At 37.1% G+C, this 20,055-nt stretch overlaps 1 protein-coding gene across 12 annotated transcripts in view; it reads left to right on the top strand.

The window, feature by feature from the left end:
- Positions 1-20,055, top strand: part of LOC120414001 (regulating synaptic membrane exocytosis protein 2) — a 110,966-nt gene that overhangs the window by 55,728 nt on the left and 35,183 nt on the right. For 11 of the 12 annotated variants that reach the window (XR_008212491.1, XR_005605006.2, XR_005605005.2 and 8 more), the window contains exon 8: positions 16,942-17,531. The exons of the other annotated variant lie outside the window; for it this stretch is intronic. Coding sequence is in view for 1 of the 11 variants with exons in the window: in XM_039575010.2 (XP_039430944.1) it covers positions 16,942-17,531 (590 nt within the window). In the remaining 10 variants the exon portion in view is untranslated. The remainder of the gene's footprint in view (positions 1-16,941; positions 17,532-20,055) is intronic. 12 annotated transcript variants of the gene reach the window in all.

The raw sequence follows: 20,055 nt of genomic DNA on the forward strand, positions 1-20,055 counted from the left end.
CGATGCTCACCTCAGTAAATTCCCAATTTGAGTCCCGCAATCAAGCTCGCAAAGTACTAGCAATTGTAGGTGTCAAACAAGCTATGCTAAACCATCTCCACACTGGCCGTGCGGGATCAGGCTCGAAAACTTCCACTCATCAGCGGCAACATCTCCTGGCATCGAATCTTCGACGTCTCAATTTCGAACAAAAAATCGGCCTCCCCAGTGGTTCAGCTTCATCGGCAATGCAGTTGCGTACAAAACGAAAATAGATCGGAAGAGGGAGAGATGAAAGAGAGGGAGAGAGCAACATTTTTGCTTCTCCCAATTTTTTGACGTTTTGTGCAGGGTTGGATCAACAACAGTAGAGGCCAGCTGGAAATCAGAATTATAAAGTCCAAAACCGGTTGCATATCAGCTGTAAAAGCGCATTTAGTGCAGATGTCAAAACAACTTAGCTGTAACCCACAGCTGGTAAAGCGCTTGTAGTGCTGCAATCTGACTTGTTTTAGTGCTGATTGGTTACTTGGGTAGTCAAACAAAGTGTGCCAACCGGCGCAAAAAATTGTTGTAGCTATAACGTTAAACAGAATTTTTATTTTGTTATGTTATCGTACGCCAAACTTTGTTTGGCTCTTATTAAACAGTCTTTATGTTGCTAGAAGGGCGACGATAGTCAAACTTTTTTTTGTTGAATGTTTTAATTTTGTCATAATAGCGTTTCCAGTAAAATCTTATTTTTAAAATATTTTTATCATTTTTAAGCTGCTTTGGGCACCGATTTATCAACTTTTTTTTGGCGCCTCCCATTAAATTTTCATATTAAGAATTTTCATAAAAATGTTTAAGTCATAGGGGTGCCTTCAGTCAATTTTCATAATAAGAAATTATATGATTTTTTTAAAGTCGTAGGGACGCATCCATTAAATTTTTCATATCGAAATTTTTCATGATTTTTTAAGTCGTAGGGGCGCATCCTGTCAAATATGTAACATTGAAAATTTATTTAAAAAAATTTAAGTCGTAGGGGCGCCACCAGTTAAATTTTCATAATAAGAATTTGTATGATTTTTTTAAGTCATAAGGGCGCCTCAATCCAAGTTGCCATATCGAAAATATGCCTTTAAAGTCGTAGGGGCGTCTTCAGATATATTTTTACATTCAGAATACTGCCCATGTTCGCATAAATGTCCCATATGCAAAAACAGCAAGCTGAGAAAAACGCATTTGAAGTTTGTCCCATACATAAGGCTACGTGTTAAGTTTTCACGAAAAAACTGGATTTCCTCTTGATTTCTAGAACAAAGTACTGGAAGTTATAGGCTCTTTTGAAAGAGCACACAATTTTGAACCAAACTGCATCAATAACTCGAAATCGATGAAAATGCATATGGGACATTTATGCGATCAGGTGCAGAATATGTATTTAAAAAATGATTCATAGGGGCGCTTCCATTCAATTTTTTATATCCAGAATTTGCATGATTTTTCAAGTCGTAGTTGTTGAGAATATGTTTAAAAAAATTAGATCTTGGGGCGCCTCCAGTTAAATTTTCATATTGAGAATTTTCATAAAAATGTTTCATTCATAGTCATAGGTCAAATTTTCATAATAAGAAATTGTATGATTTTTTTTTAGTCATAAGGGCGCCTCCAGTTAAATTTTCATAATAAAATTTGTATGATTATTTTAAAGTCGTAGTGGTGCCTCAAATCAATTTTTCATATCGAGAATTTCCATGATTTTTTTAAGTCGTAGGGGCGCCTCCAATTCAATTTTCATATCGAGAATTTTCATAAAAATGTTTCAGTCATAGGGGCGCCTACAATCAAATTATAATATCGAGAATTTTCATGTTTTTTCAAGTCGTAAGGGCGCCTCCATTCAATTTTTCATATCGAAAATTTGCATGATTTTTTTAAGTCGTAATGGAGCCTCCAATTAAATTTTCATATTGAGAATTTTCATAAAAAATGTTTAAGTCATAGAGGCGCCTCCAGTCAATTTTGATAATAAGAAATTCGCAATTCGCAATTCGCAATTTTCAGTGTAAGAACGGGCCTTGACCGATCTTATGCACTAGGTTCCCGACGAACACGCACTGCCCTTACACCTACATCTCACCCTTGCTCTGAGTCAGTACGAGCAACACGCTAGAACACGCTTTGAGTGTTCGTGCCAGGCATGCGTTTCCGGTTCTTTTCCGGTTACGCATTTTAACTCGGCCGGGGGTGGTACATTACGTAGGGTTTGATGTAAGTATAAGCGCCTAATCATTTAAAGTGTACCTATCAACTCCATTTTAAAGCAAAAACTGTTTTATTTTAGGTTGAATTCAAAAACTAATTGTTATTTACTGTGTATTGTTTTCTCCTGAAATCTTCCCTATTGTTGAGTCGTGTTTATCTGTTGCTATTTCTTTTGTCGCGGTGTTTTGTTACAATATTTTGATCCTAAGCATTTTAGAAAACTTTTTCCAGAGTACAATAGTAATATTTGTGTTAATCCTTTAATCATTCCATTAATTGAGTAAAGGCTCGAACCTCACTTGCTTAAGAAAAAGGTGAAGTTTCAAAACAATGGACAGTGAAGGAAATATACTATGTAAAAAATTAATAGTAAAAGAAAGATAGTAGAAATTAGAAATTATTCAAATAGATAAATAAAGAAAAGGCACATGATAAACAAAATTGACATCGTTACCAAATTAAGGGAAAGCAGACAGTTTTTTACAGCAGCATCAATTGGTAAAATAGAGTGGAAAAGCGTTGAGAAATAAGAGAATCAAATAAGTAAAATCGAAATCAAATGGAGGATGGTAAACAGAAGCCGTTTTAGAAAATCAGTGAAACAAAATAAACAGAAGATAGCTGTTAGCTGAAATGGAAAGAAGAGAAACCCCGTTCTGCGATGCTCAGGTACATCCACAGCAGTTGACTCAACATACTGCGAATCAAAACAATACCGTCTACAATCACAAATTACTTCCCTTTCCCACATTGACGCGCCCCTTTCTTCTAGCCGTCTCGACTCTGACCCTCGCTGGTCAAAGGTTTACGATCCGTTTCCACAGGCCACCAGCTAGGTCATCATGAAAACCAAGCCAACGTGGAGGTAAGAAAATAGGACACTTGCAAGGAACCAGAGCTATACTGTCCTGATCAAGGATGATCTAACAGGACTACGGACGTAGTCAGTGACGCTCCTTCCAGGATGTTCCTCGCCTGAGCGTCAACTAAAGAGATATCATCAGTATCATTCGCCCTTGGCCTGCAATTTTGATAATAAGAAATTGTATGATTTTTTTAAAGTCGTAGGTTTCGCATCCATTAAATTTTTCTTAGCGAAATTTTTCATGATTTTTTAAGTCGTAGGGGCACCTCCTGTCAAATTTTTAATATTGAGAATTTGTTTTAAAAAATTATGTCGTAGGGGTGGCACCAGTTAAATTTTCATAATAAAAATTTGTATGATTTTTTTTAAGTCATAAGAGCGCTTCCAGTCAAATTTTCATTATAAAATTTGTATGTTTTTTTTTAAGTCGTAGGGGCGCCTCCAGTCAAATTTTTATATGGCATATTCGTATTGAAAAAAAATTAGTCTTAGGGGCGCCTCCAGTTAAATTTCCATAATTTTCATAAAAATGTTTTAGTCATAGGGGCGCCTCCAGTCAAATTTTTCATATCGAGAATTTGCATGATTTTTTTTTTAAGTAATGAGGGTGCCTCCAGTCAAATTTTCATAACAAAATTTGTATGTTTTTCTTAAAGTCGTAGGGGCGCCTCTATTTAGTTTTTCATATCGAGAATTTGCATGATTTTTTTAAGTCGTAGAGGCGCTTAAAGTCAAAATTTCATATTGCATACTCGTATTGAAAATAATTAAGTCTTAGGGGCGCCTCCAGTTAAATTTTCATAATTTTCATGAAAATGTTTTAGTTAATGGGGACGCCTCCAGTCAAATTTTTCATATCGAGAATTTGCATGATTTTTTAAAGTCATGAGGGCGCCTCTAGTCAAATTTTCATATTGCATATTCGTATTGAAAAAAAAATAAGTCGTAGGGGCGCCTCCAGGTAAATTTTCATAATTTTCATAAACATGTTTTAGTCATAGGGGCGCCTCCAGTCAAATTTTTCATATTGAGAATTTGCATGATTTTTTCAAGTCATAAGGGCGCCTCCAGTCAAATTTTCATAACAAAATTTGTATGATTTTTTTTAAGTCGTAGGGGCGCCTCCATTCAATTTTTCATATCGAGAATTTGCATGATTTGTTTAAGACGTAGGGGCTCCTCCAGTAAAATTTTTATATTGCATATTCGTATTGAAAAAAATTAAGTCTTAGGGGCGTGTCCAGTTAAATTTTCATAATTTTCATAACAATGCTTTAATCATTAGGGCGCCTCCATTCAAATTTTACTATCGAGAATTTGCATGATTTTATTAAGTCGTAGGGGCGCCTCCAGTTAAATTTTTATAATTTTCATAACAATGCTTAAGTCATTAGGGCGCCTCCAGTCAAATTTTTCATATCGAGAATTTTCTTGATTTTTTCAAGTCATAAGGGCGCCTCCAGTTAATTTTTATAATAAAATTAATATGATTTTTTTAAAGTCGTAGGGGCGCCTCCATTCAATTTTTCATATCGAGAATTTGCATGATTTGTTTAAGACGTAGGGGCACCTCCAGGTAAATTTTTATATTGCATATTCGTATTGAAAAAAATTAAGTCTTAGGGGCGCGTCCAGTTGAAAATTCATAATTTTCATAAAAATGTTTTAGTCATAGGGGCGCCTTCGGTCAAATTTTTCATATTGAGAATTTGCATGATTTTTTTAAGTCATAGGGTGCCTTCAGTCAAATTTTCATAAAAAAATTGTATGTTTTTGTTAAAGTATTAGGGGCACCTCCAGTCAAATTTTTATATTGCATATTCGTATTGAAAAAATCAAGTCTTAGGGGCGCCTCCAGTTATTTTTTTATAATTTTTCATAACAATGCTTAAGTCATTAGGGCGCCTCCAGTCAAATTTTTCATATCGAGAATTTGCATGATTTTATTAAGACGTAGGGGCGGGCCCTTCAGCCCGTACCTCTTTTCAAAAATGGTCATTCGTACTGCACAACAGCCCCCCCATACCGAGGATCGAAGGGGCGGACCCGTAACCCAAATACCCCCCCCAATGTGATAGTCACTACCAACGGTCTGCCTTAACCGGACCCCAAAAATACCACACTCGCAAGCCCCGCCCCACACACAACTCATTGGGCCATTTTCGGGCCCCCAGTAGCACAACCCCCACCCCACTCGGTCCCTTCGGGCCGAGGGGGCGCTAGGGAAAACTCACACTTCATATGCCGGGGGGGGTATACCCCCCCCACAAAACCCCCCCCCCCCTTGTACCCGGCCCTGCGGGGACACAATCCAAACCCTATCTCCGCCTCAATATCTATAATCGGCCTCATCAGCCCTGGGTGGCACATGAGCACTTCGATAGACCTCTTTCATTCAAGTAGTTTAAGGAGACAGTTCCAACGTCAATCCCACCAGCTCACACCACAAAAAGGGCCAGCCCCTCACGCCTCCACTTGATTATTACCACCGTGACCCCAGAAATGATTATCATCGCGGCCCCCCGGCACACCCGAGCTGCGCCATCGGTTCGACCCCCTGCATCTAGAGCAAACCCCAGGGACCATAACCCCCCCTACTTATAACGGTAAGCACAAAAACCCCCCCCTCTACACAACCTAGCCGTAATTACCCCTACATGCCCCCCCCCCACCCCACACCATCCCCCCGCCCCTCAACACAAAACCGTCCCCCCCCGCACCCAGCTGAGCCACAGTCCTCCTTATCAAACGGCCAGCTGCCCACCCCTCCACCCCCCAAAAAAGCACATAACTGTACCCCAATAACCGGGTCCACCGCACCCCCTCAAACCGCCCTCTGCCCTAACTACCCGCGCCCAAACAACGCCCCACTAAACCGAATAAACCTCCTTCGCCAAAAAATCCCCCAGAACTGAAAGCTAAAACTCGCCCCCCAACCTAAAGCGACCCAGGCCACCACCCCCACTTAACCCCCCATTGTTAGGTAACAGCTAAATTAAAATCGTAGAACCTCCCTCTAGATAAAAAAAAAATTATCGCCACACTCGAGCCAATGCCCAAAAAAAAGGCCTCCTACCCCACCCCAGCAAAACTAACCCCACTCCGTCCCCCCCCCCCTACTACACAAACTCAACCTCCCTTGCCCAAAAAAAAAGTGCTCCCGCACCTCCACAAAAAAAAACCACCAAGCAGTTTTCTCTTGGGGAATTGCGGAGTTTTTTTGCTATTCCGAAGAAAACATTTTCTGCGAACAAGTGCTACACTTAACATTTTTGTGATAAACAGGATAAGTAAGGGTTTTAAAACGACATTGCATTTTTTTTAAATTGATCGAAACTTTTCTCCTCAATTACTTTAAGGGATCGTTCATAGTCCACTTCGGAAGAGCATACTCACCCCTTCCTGTTTTCCCTCAAAATGCTACGTGGTTTATGGATGAGTCTTTACCCCTTGATTATGGTTGAAAACGCTTGTGAGAAGCTGTAATGTAGGTCTGCCCAACCTTTTTGGATCTATTTTCACATTTTTGACTGTTGAAATAGCAATTGCTCATTTACTCTTGATTTCATTGATGAAATCGGTTTTCAGATGACTTAGATAACTGTTTGTAAAACGTATTCCCAAAAGTATTTTTGCCTTCCTCACCTCACTGAGGAAAGGCTATAAAGTCATTCGAAAAATGAAATTCTTAATTTGACCTCGTAGACCCACCTTCACATATACATATCGACTGAGTATCAAATTCTGAGCAAATGTCTGTGTGTGTGGTGGGATGTTGATCAAAAAAATTGCACTGGGAATCTCGGCACTGGCTCAAACGATTTTGTCTGTTTTGTTCTCATTCGATCCGTCTTGAGGTCCCAAAAGTCGCTTTTAAAAATTATAAAGTTTTGTTGAGTACATCAAAATGTACACCACCATGTTATGAATTTTTAGAAAGTTATTCAAAAGATCTTTCCAACGTGCCAAAACGATTGAAGATCTGACAACCCAATCAAAAGATACAAGCACTAAAGTGTTATTTATGCATTTTTGGAGGCCGGATCTTAGATATTTTGATGAACACGTTGTCCGGATCTTTCATGCACCTTTCGTTGGATAGGTAATCAACAGACCTTTCCAACGAGATCGAGAATAGATTGGAGATCTGACTTTCCTTTTATTAGTTGTAAGCACAGAAGTGCCCTGAATTATCGGAATCGGATTATCTACTCAATGTGAGGAAGGCACCAACCCCCTAGTGGATTAAGTAACGTTTTTATTTTTCTTAATTTTAAGTCAAAAATCAATCCAAGCCACGAGCAGGACATGTACTTGAAACTGTGATCAATACGATTTGCTATTTATATATATTCAAAAGCTTAAGCCAAAATATGTTCATAAGTAATTTTAGAATCTATTTCATCAATAAAATCTTGAAAAAATTAGTGCTATTTGAATATTGGAAAATACCGGAACCAGCTACGTTCCGAGATATGGACAATGCTCGCTAGTATGAATTCAGTTTGCAATGGGAGTTCCTAACCAAACAACAATTGAAACTCCATCAATTCTTGATAGGATCTTAAAGTTCTGAGTAGAGCACATGTTTTACTGTCAAAGATTTGCACGACTTGAATTAAATTCACATAATAGATGAAAAGGTTCAAGTTTTCAGCGAATACTATCTCCACTTTTTGCAAACTATGGTGAAACTGTCATCCCCCAGTCGAGAGCGCCGGCGAAATTTGTCTGGCAGGAAGTCTATTATGTTGTTTCGTAATTGTGAACCAGAACGTGGAACATTTCACTGCAGCCAGCCAGCCTCCTTTTTCGGGTGGGTTGAACCGCACCAAGCCGAAACCGGGTGGTGGTGGAAACTGTGGGTATCGATCCAACCGAGGGGGTGGAAACCCCGCACTTGGGTAATTGTATCATACATGAGGCGGCCGGATACCACAGTAATTCCCATAATATGGTTCGTTCGCTGATGAGTGTACGGTGGCCCGTGTATAACGGACTTTCGGAGTACCTACGGCGTACTGGGCAACATCTTTGTTGCGCTAGCGCTAAAAATAATTCTCCAAAGGAGGATCTTTATTCGATAATGGCTACCGTTGCCGATGCCGCTGCTGTCTGTTTTCTTGGGCTTTCCATTTGGTCGCAAGAAAAGCTCCCCCTCCAAGAAAGCCTCGTGTGTTTGTAGTTTGTTTTGCGGTGGATGCTGATAAAAATAACGAGTACTTGTACGGCTTTACTACCTTCGATTGGAGAGTCTTGAGTCGTGTGTCCACCTTGCGCGCGTTGTGTCCTGTCCTGTTTGCCAATAAGTAGAAACCGCGTCGTGGCCATTTGGGAGCACAAGGTCCACCGTCGATAGTTATTTATGGGTGCTTTCTTTCACCCTGAAGGGAAAACACGTGGGAGGTTGCCCTTTCGGGGGGTGTTAGCTCACTCACTCACTCGCTCCCTGCTGACACGACGCAAATGCCTTATTATGCCTTTGGAGACCCGACAGTGACATGCATTTTCGCCATTATCGATCATCGTGGTTCCAAGCAGCCGTACATTGTGCTGAACCAAAAAAAAAAAGAAAGAAACGCCACCCACGAAGAAAACGGTGACGGTGACAGAGAATTGTTCGGCGCGAATGTTCTGGTTTTAATTTTAACGACTATTGATCTGAAAAGCCCAGCAGCAGCAGCACCAGCAACGCGGGCGAATCTTTGCCAATATTATGTGTATGGGCCGCTGAGAAATGGCCAGCGCGACAGATGTATGTGGGAGATGTGGCATAAATTATAACAATGCTTCAGAGATACAGATATTCTTTTTTTGTCTGACTAGTCCAATGAGAAAACGATGGAAATCCTTGGGAGTGTCGAATTTGGGGTCATGGTTTCAATAATCCGGCCACGGCATTATATGACAGCATTATTTAAACACATAGTTTGACAACGGTCGATTAAATGGTTTGCCTATTTTATCATTAGGTGTAAGTGTCACATTTTTGTGACTTTTACAATTTTTGACCAAATAAGAACATTTTGAAGCTTTAGAAACTATTTCGGATCGTTTTGCATCCTCGGACAAATTTTGGGCGATACCGTCGAAATTGTAGTCGATAGTATTATCGTCTAACGATAACGATAATGGATATCGTTTGCGTTATTTCGATAATTCTTCCGGCGATAATATCAATTTTAAAATCTATCTACAGTATTTAAAAAAAGTATTTACACCCCTTGGACATAATGCACATTTTGTGATGAAACATGTAAACAATTTAAAGTTTGACAAAACCTAGTACTACGTTTTGTTCAGAAACTCATGCCAAATATTTTGCTACAAAAAGCTCATGAAAAGATGATTTCCATAAAAAGTTATATAACAAATACTATTACAAAAATAAAAAAGGTGCAAGAAAAGTTTGTACACCTTCCTTAACATAAATAAAGTTTTTTATTGACAATCAAATCACCATGAATCCAGTCTTCCAACTCCAAATAGGCATCCTTGACTGATAAAAAAAAAAATTGGATTGAATATAAAGTTTACTAACTACTTAGTATAAAAGTTTATATAACTCTGGAAATTCTATATAAAACTTTTCTAAACTTAATTTTACAAACTTTTAATATAACTAAATGTCAATATATTACCATAGAATTGCTAAATTAACATTTTGGAGTGGGTATAACACCGTTTTGGGGGTCTTCGTATCGATAGAATAGATTTTTCGTTGGAATTTCGTACCAACCCGGAATTACGTCGTCGGAAAATCCGCCGGCATCCATACCGGTTCACGATTTACAAGTCAACCTATGTGGCATCGGAAAGGGAAAAAAAATTCCAATCTTTTGATACCCAAACATCTAGGTTTTCCATAAAACACACGTTTTTAAATATGAGCAATTCTCGCTGAAACCGTCCCACTAGATGCACATGTTCTCAAATCGTTGCGGCAATGTTCTCATTCGATTCAGCGCACCAAAAAACCATAAAAACAACCTTCGAACCAATGAAAATGTCAGCCGTTAGCCACCTGTAAATAAAAACTTGTTTTGAACAATGGATTTTTTCGAAAAAATGCCCTAATTTGAAGAAATGATATCTCCCAAAATACATTACCAAACATCAAAAACTTATATATCGTTTGAAAGGTAATCCCGAGGGCTTTCTATCCCACTTTTATAAACATTTAAAAAAATATTTTTTCAAGGGTAATTTTCAGGATTTTTGGGAACCTTACTCTTAATTTTGAATTTTGACCGTGTTCGCAACCACTTATCGTTACGAAACCATTTTCATTCGAAAGATTGGACGATTTTGCATAAAATTAACTTGAGAAAAGTAGTGTAATGAAATAGTTTTCGTATAGTTATAAAGGATGAAAAAAATTGGTCAAATTTCAGTTAAAAATAATCAAAGCTCAGACTTCAGAAATGAGCCATATTTACAGGCAAAACAAAGCAGGATTGTATTTGAGCCGAATGTACAGTCATCTGAGGCAAATCTGGACATATAGGATGAATAGGGACAGTTATTTCAACTATGCTTTCACTCATTAGATCATATTTTTAATTTGTTTATGTAAAAGCATACATAAACAAACAAGTTTCTAAATTTGAAGCTTTTAAGTACTCTGAAAACTAATGTCCTTACTTAGACTGTAGTCTCGATTCGCTACATTTCACTGAAGAAATATTTTATGTACAGAATTTGTTATAGGAAGGTCTGCTTTATTTGTAATCGTGCGAATAAAAGTGCAAAGTTGAAATCAACATTTTTTGATCAAGTTTAAATTTGGTGGGTATCAACCATCAAAACAAACAAGTAACTCGATTTTCGTCCAAATCGTACTACGTTGGGATTTATTCAACTTTAATTTTAATTGCTCTAAATATGAAAACCAATTATAAAGTTTTCATTTGCGCAACATAAATACACTGAAAATAGTTTTAATTGAAAAACAGACTACACCTATTGATTCTACGTAAAATTATCTTTCTAGTGAATTCTGGTTCGACTTTGTACGGCTTGCGGTTTTAGAGACATAGCAGTTTGAAAATGAAGGTTTTTAACATTGTTTGCAAAAAAATCGAAACTTTGGAGTGGTGTCAAACAAAAGGGCGTAGTCCGATTTGGACGAAAATCGAGTTTCTTGTTTGTTTTGATGGTATCAACATCCCCACCAAATTTAAACTTGATCAAAAAATGTTGATTTCAACTTTGCACTTTTATGTGCACGATTACAAATAAAGCAGACCTTCCTATAACAAATTCTGTACATAAGCGAATCGAGACTACAGTCTAAGTAAGGACATTAGTTTTCAGAGTACTTAAAAGCTTCAAATTTAGAAACTTGTTTGTTTATGTATGCTTTTACATAAACAAATTAAAAATATGATCTAATGAGTGAAAACATAGTTGAAATAACTGTCCCTATTCATCCTATATGTCCAGATTTGCCTCAGATGACTGTACATTCGGCTCAAATACAATCCTGCTTTGTTTTGCCTGTAAATATGGCTAATTTCTGAAGTCTGAGCTTTGATTATTTTTAACTGAAATTTGACCAATTTTTTTCATCCTTTATAACTATACGAAAACTATTTCATTACACTACTTTTCTCAAGTTAATTTTATGCAAAATCGTCCAATCTTTCGAATGAAAATGGTTTCGTAACGATAAGTGGTTGCGAACACGGTCAAAATTCAAAATTAAGAGTAAGTTTCACAAAAATCCTGAAAATTACCCTTGAAAATTAATTTTTAAAATGTTTATCAAAGTGCGATAGAAAGCCCACGCGATTACCTTTCCAACGATATATAAGTTTTTGATGTTTGGTAATGTATTTTGGGAGATATCATTTCTTCAAATTAGGGCATTTTTTCGAAAAGATCCATTGTTCAAAACAAGTTTTTATTTACAGGTGGCTAACGGCTGACATTTTCATTGGTTCGAAGGTTGTTTTTATGGTTTTTTGGTGCGCTGAATCGAATGAGAACATTGCCGCAACGATTTGAGAACATGTGCATCTGATGGGACGGTTTCAGCGAGAATTGCTCATAATTCGAATTTCGTAATTTTTGTTCTCGTGGATCAAACTTACTTTTTGCTCAGGTATTTAAAAACGGGGGTTTCAAAGAAAACCTAGATGTTTGGGTATCAAAAGATCGGAAATTTTATGCCCTTTCTGATGCCACATAGGTTGACTTGAAAACTGTGGACCGGTTCGGATGTCGGCGGATTTTCCGACGACGTAATTCCGGGTTGGTACGAAATTCCAACGAAAAATTTATTCTATCGATACAAAGACCCCCAAAACGGTGTAATACCCACTCCAAAATGTTTGTTTAGCAATTCTATGGTAATATATTGACATTTAGTTAAATTAAAAATTTGCACAATTAAGTTTAGATAAGTTTTATATAGAATTTCCAGAGTTATATAAACTTTTATACTAAGTAGTTAGTTAACTTTATATTCAATCCAAACTATTTTTTTAATCCGTCAAGGATGCCTATTTGGAGTTGGGAAATTGTAGCCTAAGAATATATTTTTTGAAAATGTAGTAAGTTTCATTATTTTTGTTTTGTGAAAAACTAAAATGTTCTCAAAATACCGTATTTTTTTTCGAAAATACTCAAATGTCCAAAAGTTGCAATATTTAAAACGGGTATCAAACGAAAAGAAATTTTGTATGCTTTTCTTTTTCTTTTTGAATTTTTTTCTAAATGCTCAATTTTTCACAAAAAACGTATTTTTTCGAAAATGCAACAATTTTTTAATTTGCAATATGCAAACGAAGAGAAATTTTGCATGTTTCATACAAACATTCAAATTATGTTTGCTTCATATAAAATTTTGCTTCGTTTGATATCTTTGTTGCAAATTTCGAAATAATGGGAGTATTCTCAAAAAATACTATATTTTGTGAAAATGCATTAAAAATTTCGCGTCATTCGATATCCATATTACGAATTATGAAATTTGTAGTTATTTCGAAAAAATACGGTATTTTTACAAAGAAAAGTGAAATGCATGCCTTTATCGCAAATTATTAAAATTTGAGTACTTTCGAAAAAATACGGTGTTTTGTGAACAATTTTGAGTAATACTTTGAACCCTTCTACTTTTTTAAAATTTATATTTTTAGTGAAAGTATTATAAATTTAATAGGTTTTGGTTGAATTAAATTGATTCTTGAAAGATTTAAAAAAGAGTTATTGTCCATTATCGGGGATAAGATTATCGCCGATAAAATTTTTGAAATGACGATAGCGATAAAACTTTGTAAATCTCGATTTTCAATGAAAGCATTCGCTTTGGGACACCATTTTAATGCAAAATTAGTGAAAGTATTGTAACCTTGTCGAAATTGCTCAACATTTTCCCCATAGTTTCAGAAGAATCTGATAAACACTGTAGCACCAAAAAACACCAAAATCCGGTGTCCTGACTTAGAAGATTTTCAAAAATTTAAATTATTTCAATTAGGGGAACATCAATAATTTAAAAAATAGACGTTTAAATTATCTGTTTTCTATAAAAGCATTCTTTTTGAGACATCATGTAAGGGTCAAATTTAAGACCCCATAGTTTCAGAGGATTTTGATAAAATTCCGCAAAAAAAAATACTTAAATTTGGTATCCTATCAACGAAAAATTTGTAAATTTGCAATACCATACATTTGTATGATCCCAAATTTTGCTCTTACATAATCTTTAAGATAAATTTCGAAGGATTCTAGAACAGCATAATTTGGTATTGATTTCAGAAAACGGTATCATTACGCATTTCCCCTGTTATATCCGTGCTCGGGATAGAATGACCTATACGCAAACTAAAATTTACAAAAATTAAAAAAAACGTGAAAACAACAATAAAAACTTTAAATATTGATCAGAAACAATTTTCCAGTATTCCAGCCAGAAATCAGAAAGTCTTCAATTTTGTTTTTCTCAAAATTTGTCTTTTTTTATACTGCACAATTTAACCGTTTTCGTTCACTCACACCCATTGACGAACTAAATAGATCTTCTCTTTTTGTTTGCCAAATGGAAAACCATTGTTGTGTGCGTGTGTGCTATTGTGATTCTCTCTCAAGTTTTAGTTTTGCGTTTTATTTCCTTTTTTTCGTCAAATTTGTCTGTGCGCAGTGTCAATTTGTGGGTTTCTTTCTTTCGTTTGTCAACCTAATTATGTATATTTCTAAATTTTTAACGTCACCAAATGAATGTCGTTTTTTTACAGGAAATATTCGATAATAGATTGGTAGTCTAAGCCGTTTTTCTGCTGCAAACTTTTTTCCAGTGTATCATTTGTTCGCATTGGCATGTGGTTTTTTCTGTTCCAAGTGAAAATGGTCACGTCACGTAATTATTGCGAAATTGCGATGTTTTCTAGACTATTTTCCAGGCGATTGATTACGATGTATCCTTTTTCCTATAGCTCTTTGACTATCTCTTTCCACTTGCTCTTAATCAGTACTACCGTATTGCGCACCTCTATCCCTTTTCTCAGTGTACGTAAAATTCTCTCTCTCTCTCTATTTCTCTAATTCACACACACTTCTTCCTCTGCTGTAGTGATAAAAATGTTTTCAGGTTTGTTTGCGATTACACCACTTGTGGATTTCCCGATGTTTTTGATTTAGTTCATGTTTGCAAGAGATATAAGAATACACAACTCCGTGTCGCTCATTCTCATGTGGAACAATTTTGGTAGCGTTGTGTTTTCCCTCAGGTTGGGTTCGGGGTAAAGTTTACCGAAGATTTCAAGGACCTCGCCCACTTAAAACATGATGACAATAGCATGATCGAACTTGTGTGAAAAAAGTTCAAGTATCTCATTTTTTATAGTACAAAAATATCGATGGTCATTGCTTACTTTGACTACTTGGTTATGTTTGTAACATAATCAACAGAACATATTCTTTCAAATCAAAGATTCGATTGTGAAAACATCATCAAGTTTTTTGTAATGATTTCGTCCCAAAAATGCATACTTGTTTAATCTAAATTTTGGTATTTTTACGATATTTGAGCAAAATGGTTTCTTTCACACTTTTATGTTTAAACAAATAAGTTGGAAAGAACAATCCCATACTTGAGGATGGACCCAAAAAATGACAATTTACATTTACAACAAATTTAATTTGATATTCTGAACTTTTTTCAAAGAGGTATAAAAATGAAAAAGAAATCATTATTTTTCGATGATTAAATTCCTAAATATAACAGGTAAGACTGTAAACTTTTTGCGCAGAATACCCAAGAGAATTTTGATATTTTTTGAAACATTTTTTTCTATTACTTGAAACAATATTGAACCTAAACAAAAAATATCGCTCTGTGGAGACTTTTCAATGTGGGTTTTCTATCTGGCACTGTCCTTGGGACAAAGATTTGATGTTTTCAGTTGGTTGAAAACTAAAAAAAAAAAATGATACGATTTGTAAATTATTTGCGTCAGTACACGAACAAAAAACGTGAACAGGCGTTCTTGAAATTTGGAGCGACGAACAAAGTGTTCAAATTGAACAACTTGTTCGTGGTTCCGAGTATCAAGAACGCCTGATTTTTCTCCGTGTATTAGATTATTTATGCTATTCTGATTCATGAAACGTTTAAGCTGGACGATAGAATTTGCCTCGATTTTTGCAAAAAAGCCAATAATTTATTAAAGACATTTATGCGTTTATGATCAAGGTAGTTGGAATATTTGTTGTTGTATTTTTGGTGCAGACTTTATAAAAAATCCCTTGGATTAGGTTGCTTTTGTAACTGTGTACCATTAGGGTGTAATAACAAAATCGATTTTCCAGCACAGCAATTTTTCAGTTCCTTTTGGGGTCCTAAACAATTCTCTAAAGTTTGGGAACGATTGGTTAAGTCCCCACTTTGCGCAAAGCGATTCAATTTTCCTTATAAGTTTGTATGGGAAAAACATTTTTTTTTATTTTGACATTTCAAAACTCCACGTTTTACGCTATATTAAAACTGGACTCATATTCGGATGCACTGGAAGGTGCTATACAACTTTCCCGAAGAGAGTATGGTGCTAACTTGCTCCTATTAAAAGTTACAGCGTGTTCAAAACTCGTCTAAATCGTGTTTTTTGCTCGAAAATCACGTTTTAGACGAGTTTTAAGGACACTGTATCTTTTTATAGGGGCAAGCTAGCACCATACCCTCTTAGGGAAAGTTGTAGAGCACCTTTCAGAGCATCCAAATATGAGTCCGGTTTTTATGTAGCGTGTAACGTGGATTTTTGAAATATCAAAATTCAAAAAAAATGTTTTCTTTATACAAACTTATATGGAAATTTTTATCGCTTTGCGCAAAGTGGGGACTTAACCAATCGTTCCAAAACTTTAGGGAGTTGTTTAGGACCCCAAAAGGATCTAAAAAGTTGCTGTGCTCACTAAATTTGAACAACTTTATTTTTTTTCCATACAACCATATTACACCCTAGTGTACCATCAACACGTTTCGCACTGATTTAAAAGAAAGCAATCTTTAGAAGTAATTACTGTGATGCTACTTAGACGGCTACATTAAGATTGAAAGCAACGTGTTAAGAAGAATCAGTTTCTGACTCATATTTTTGCTTAGAACAATCTTTTGCAGGTCAAATTAGGGATTTTGAAGAACATGTTTATTTTGGTTTCATTTGATTTCGATTGAGTTGGTTTATTTTTGGTTCAGTGCAGTTTTAGATCTTCCCTATAGAAAGATTTACAGTAGTTTGCTATGAGTTTCTGATGTTGTTTATGATTTTGACTCGATATAAACCCCCTAATACATTACCAATCCAAAAATGTTGAGCGTTGTTCGCTTTCGACCCTTTTTACAGCCGGGCACCAAAAACAGTATTTTGATAATCACTCTCGACTGAATCCAAGCCTAACCGATTACCGTGCAAGAAAGCTGGATGTACAACAAAGAAATAGCTATAATAGGACGAACCACAACCGGTACCAAAGTCAACAGTCTCATTTCCATAGCCAGCAGCCACTACCCCAGGTAGTGGTTGCCGATAGCACCATTACTTCTTCGGCGTACGATAACAATAATCATCACCACCACAGTAGTAGCCATCATCAGCATAGTCACCAGTCAGTGCCGCAGTCCCATCAAGTTCATAATAGCCAATATCAGTATCAGCAACAGCAACAACAGAACAGCCGGTACAGCTCGAGTCCTGCCGTGGTCGGCGGCAATGAGCAGCCGGATCCGTACTGGGACGAGCCAACCGACAGCCGACGATTCACCGAGCGAAGAAAGAAAACGGTGAGATTCGATGGGCAGGAGTCCGCCGACGACTGGGGCCGGTGGGAGTCGGAACGGCAGGGCAGCCAGGACTCGGCCACCAAGGATTCTGGTATCGATACCAGCAGCACATTCACGAGTAGCGAAGATTCGAACCGCGGCGATGGCCCCAAGGTACCCTTTAGAACAGTAAACAAATAACCCCTCTCATTATTGAAACCATTTACCGACACATAAAGAAAACTACACACACACACACCTACACGCCAACACACACCCAAACGAATCTCTTTTCAACAAGCTTTATTACACACTGATTTACACTGGTTCTACTTACTTTTATCTAACTCTTTGGTTAAATTTTCCAAACTCTAGCTTTCTTTGTTTTAAAACTCTCATTTGCATGAATGGTGTTGCTTTTGCATGTGCTTCCGTAACTTTTAACGCACCTTAGTAAGAGTGATGGCTTCGAGAGATTGATTCTAATTGTAACTCACTTTACTATATTCCCAATGAATTTTTCGAAAGAGCGTAAATAATATAGAAAATAATGATCAACCTCGTAGTTATACTTCTAAGCATCGCGCACTCATGGTGCTGTTCGAAATAATTAGAAAAAGCAAATTTGAGATTATTTCTACACCAATCAATATGTATCAATACTTTACAGGTTTCTATAATAACCGCGATGAGTGTATAATTTCGAGATCATGGGCCACCACATCATAATAAACAAATATTGTTTATTAAAATGGTTCACAATCAATCACTATGCCGTCTAACATATTTGTGCTATGCAGAACATGAATCACACATTTTAGCTTGGTTGGTTGCGAGTCAAATTAGTTTTGAGTAGAACAATGTATTTAGCTAATTTAAGATGCTTAAAGAATTTTGAAGTAGTTCCACAGCTTCAAAGTATGCTCATGATCATTTATTATGAATATCCAACGTGTCGGTTGACTTTTAAGTCTACTCCATGTGTCTTTAAAGGTTAAATATTTGAGGAATAGTTGGAACCAATTTTTTGTTCAACAAACATTATAGTGTTAGGAATACGAAATGTTTTCAAATCGCTTTAAAATGTTTCTTACAAAATCAATAACATTCGGCTGCCATATTGCTTAGATAAGCGATACGGGGAATTTGACAATTTAACACACCTGGTTAGGACACGAGTGTACAGAGGCATCGATCAACAGTCTTTAATGATAACTTTGGAATGCTTTTGAGATAATTTATATAAATTAACGATTCTATCAACTGCACAGTGCGAAAAAGGTACAAAAAAAAATGCTGTAAATCTCATCGGAACCGATTTCACCGATCTCCTGTGGCCACATACGGAACCGTATTAGGGAAACAGCGTTAACTACACTAAATCCCCCATATGCGATCTTTTTGAGGGGGCGCACACCGGGGGAGAGCGCAATTCGGGGGAGCGTTATTGCGAGGTTTTGGGCGTAAAATGGGGTTTTCTTTTTTAATGTACTTTATTAACATATAAATTAAATTTTTATATAAGGGATCATCCACAAAACACGGGTAAGGGACCATCCACAAATCTGGTTACCCAAGAACTCCCGGAAGTAATGCCCTAGATATCTACTTGATCAACGGGGGTCTAGATGGGTGAACTAACCATCGGTATAGCTTCAGGTAGCTTCAGTAAACCACAATGGATACCCTTCGCCATGTTGGATTGTTATGGGTCCTCCAGGAACTCCCGGAAGTTATGACCTGATGATCTACCTGATCAACGGGGCTCTATATGGGTGTATTAACCATCGGTATAGCTTCAGGTAGCTTCAGTGAACCACGATGGATATTCTGGTTTACGTTGGATTGTTATGGGTCCTCCAGGAACTCCCGGGAGTTATGACCTGATGATCTACCTGATCAGCTGGGGTCTATATGGGTGTATTAACCATCGTCATAGCTTCCGGTAGCTTCAATGAACCACGATGGATACCCTTCGCCATATTGGATTGTTATAGGTCCTCCAGGAACTCCCGGGAGTTATGACTTAACGATCTATCTAATCAACGGGGGTCTATATGTGTATATTACCCATCGGTATAGCTTCAGGTAGCTTCAGTGAACCACCATGGATATTCTGGGGCACGTTGGACTGTAATGGGTCTTCCAGGAACTCCCGGGAGTTATGACCTGATGATCTACCTGATCAACGGGGGTCAATATGGGTATATTAACCATCGGTATAGCTTCAGGTAGCTTCAGTGAACCACGATGGAAATTCTGGTTCACGTTGAATTGTTATGGGCCTTCCAGGAACTCCCGGGAGTTATGACCTTATGATCTACCTGATCAACGGGGGTCTATATGTGTATATTACCCATCGGTATAGCTTCAGGTAGCTTCACTGAACTACGATAGATGCTCTGGAGTTCGTTGGATTGCTATAGGTCATCCAGGAACTCCTGGAAGTGATGACCAGATGATCTACCTGATCGACGGGGGTGTACATGGATGTATTACCTTCGGTATAGCTTAAGGTTATTTTAGTGAACAACGATGTATACTATGCAGCTTGTTGGAATGTTTCGGGTTTTACAGAAATTCAGGATGTCATGGCCTGGGTGTCTTCTTAAGCCAGGCCATGACTTAAGGGAGTTCCTGGATGACCTAGAACAATTCAACAAGGCGCAGGATATTCATCGTGGTTCACTGAAGTTAC

The sequence above is a fragment of the Culex pipiens genome, chromosome 3, assembly GCF_016801865.2.
Source record: "Culex pipiens pallens isolate TS chromosome 3, TS_CPP_V2, whole genome shotgun sequence".
Classification (NCBI taxonomy): Eukaryota; Metazoa; Arthropoda; class Insecta; order Diptera; family Culicidae; genus Culex; species Culex pipiens.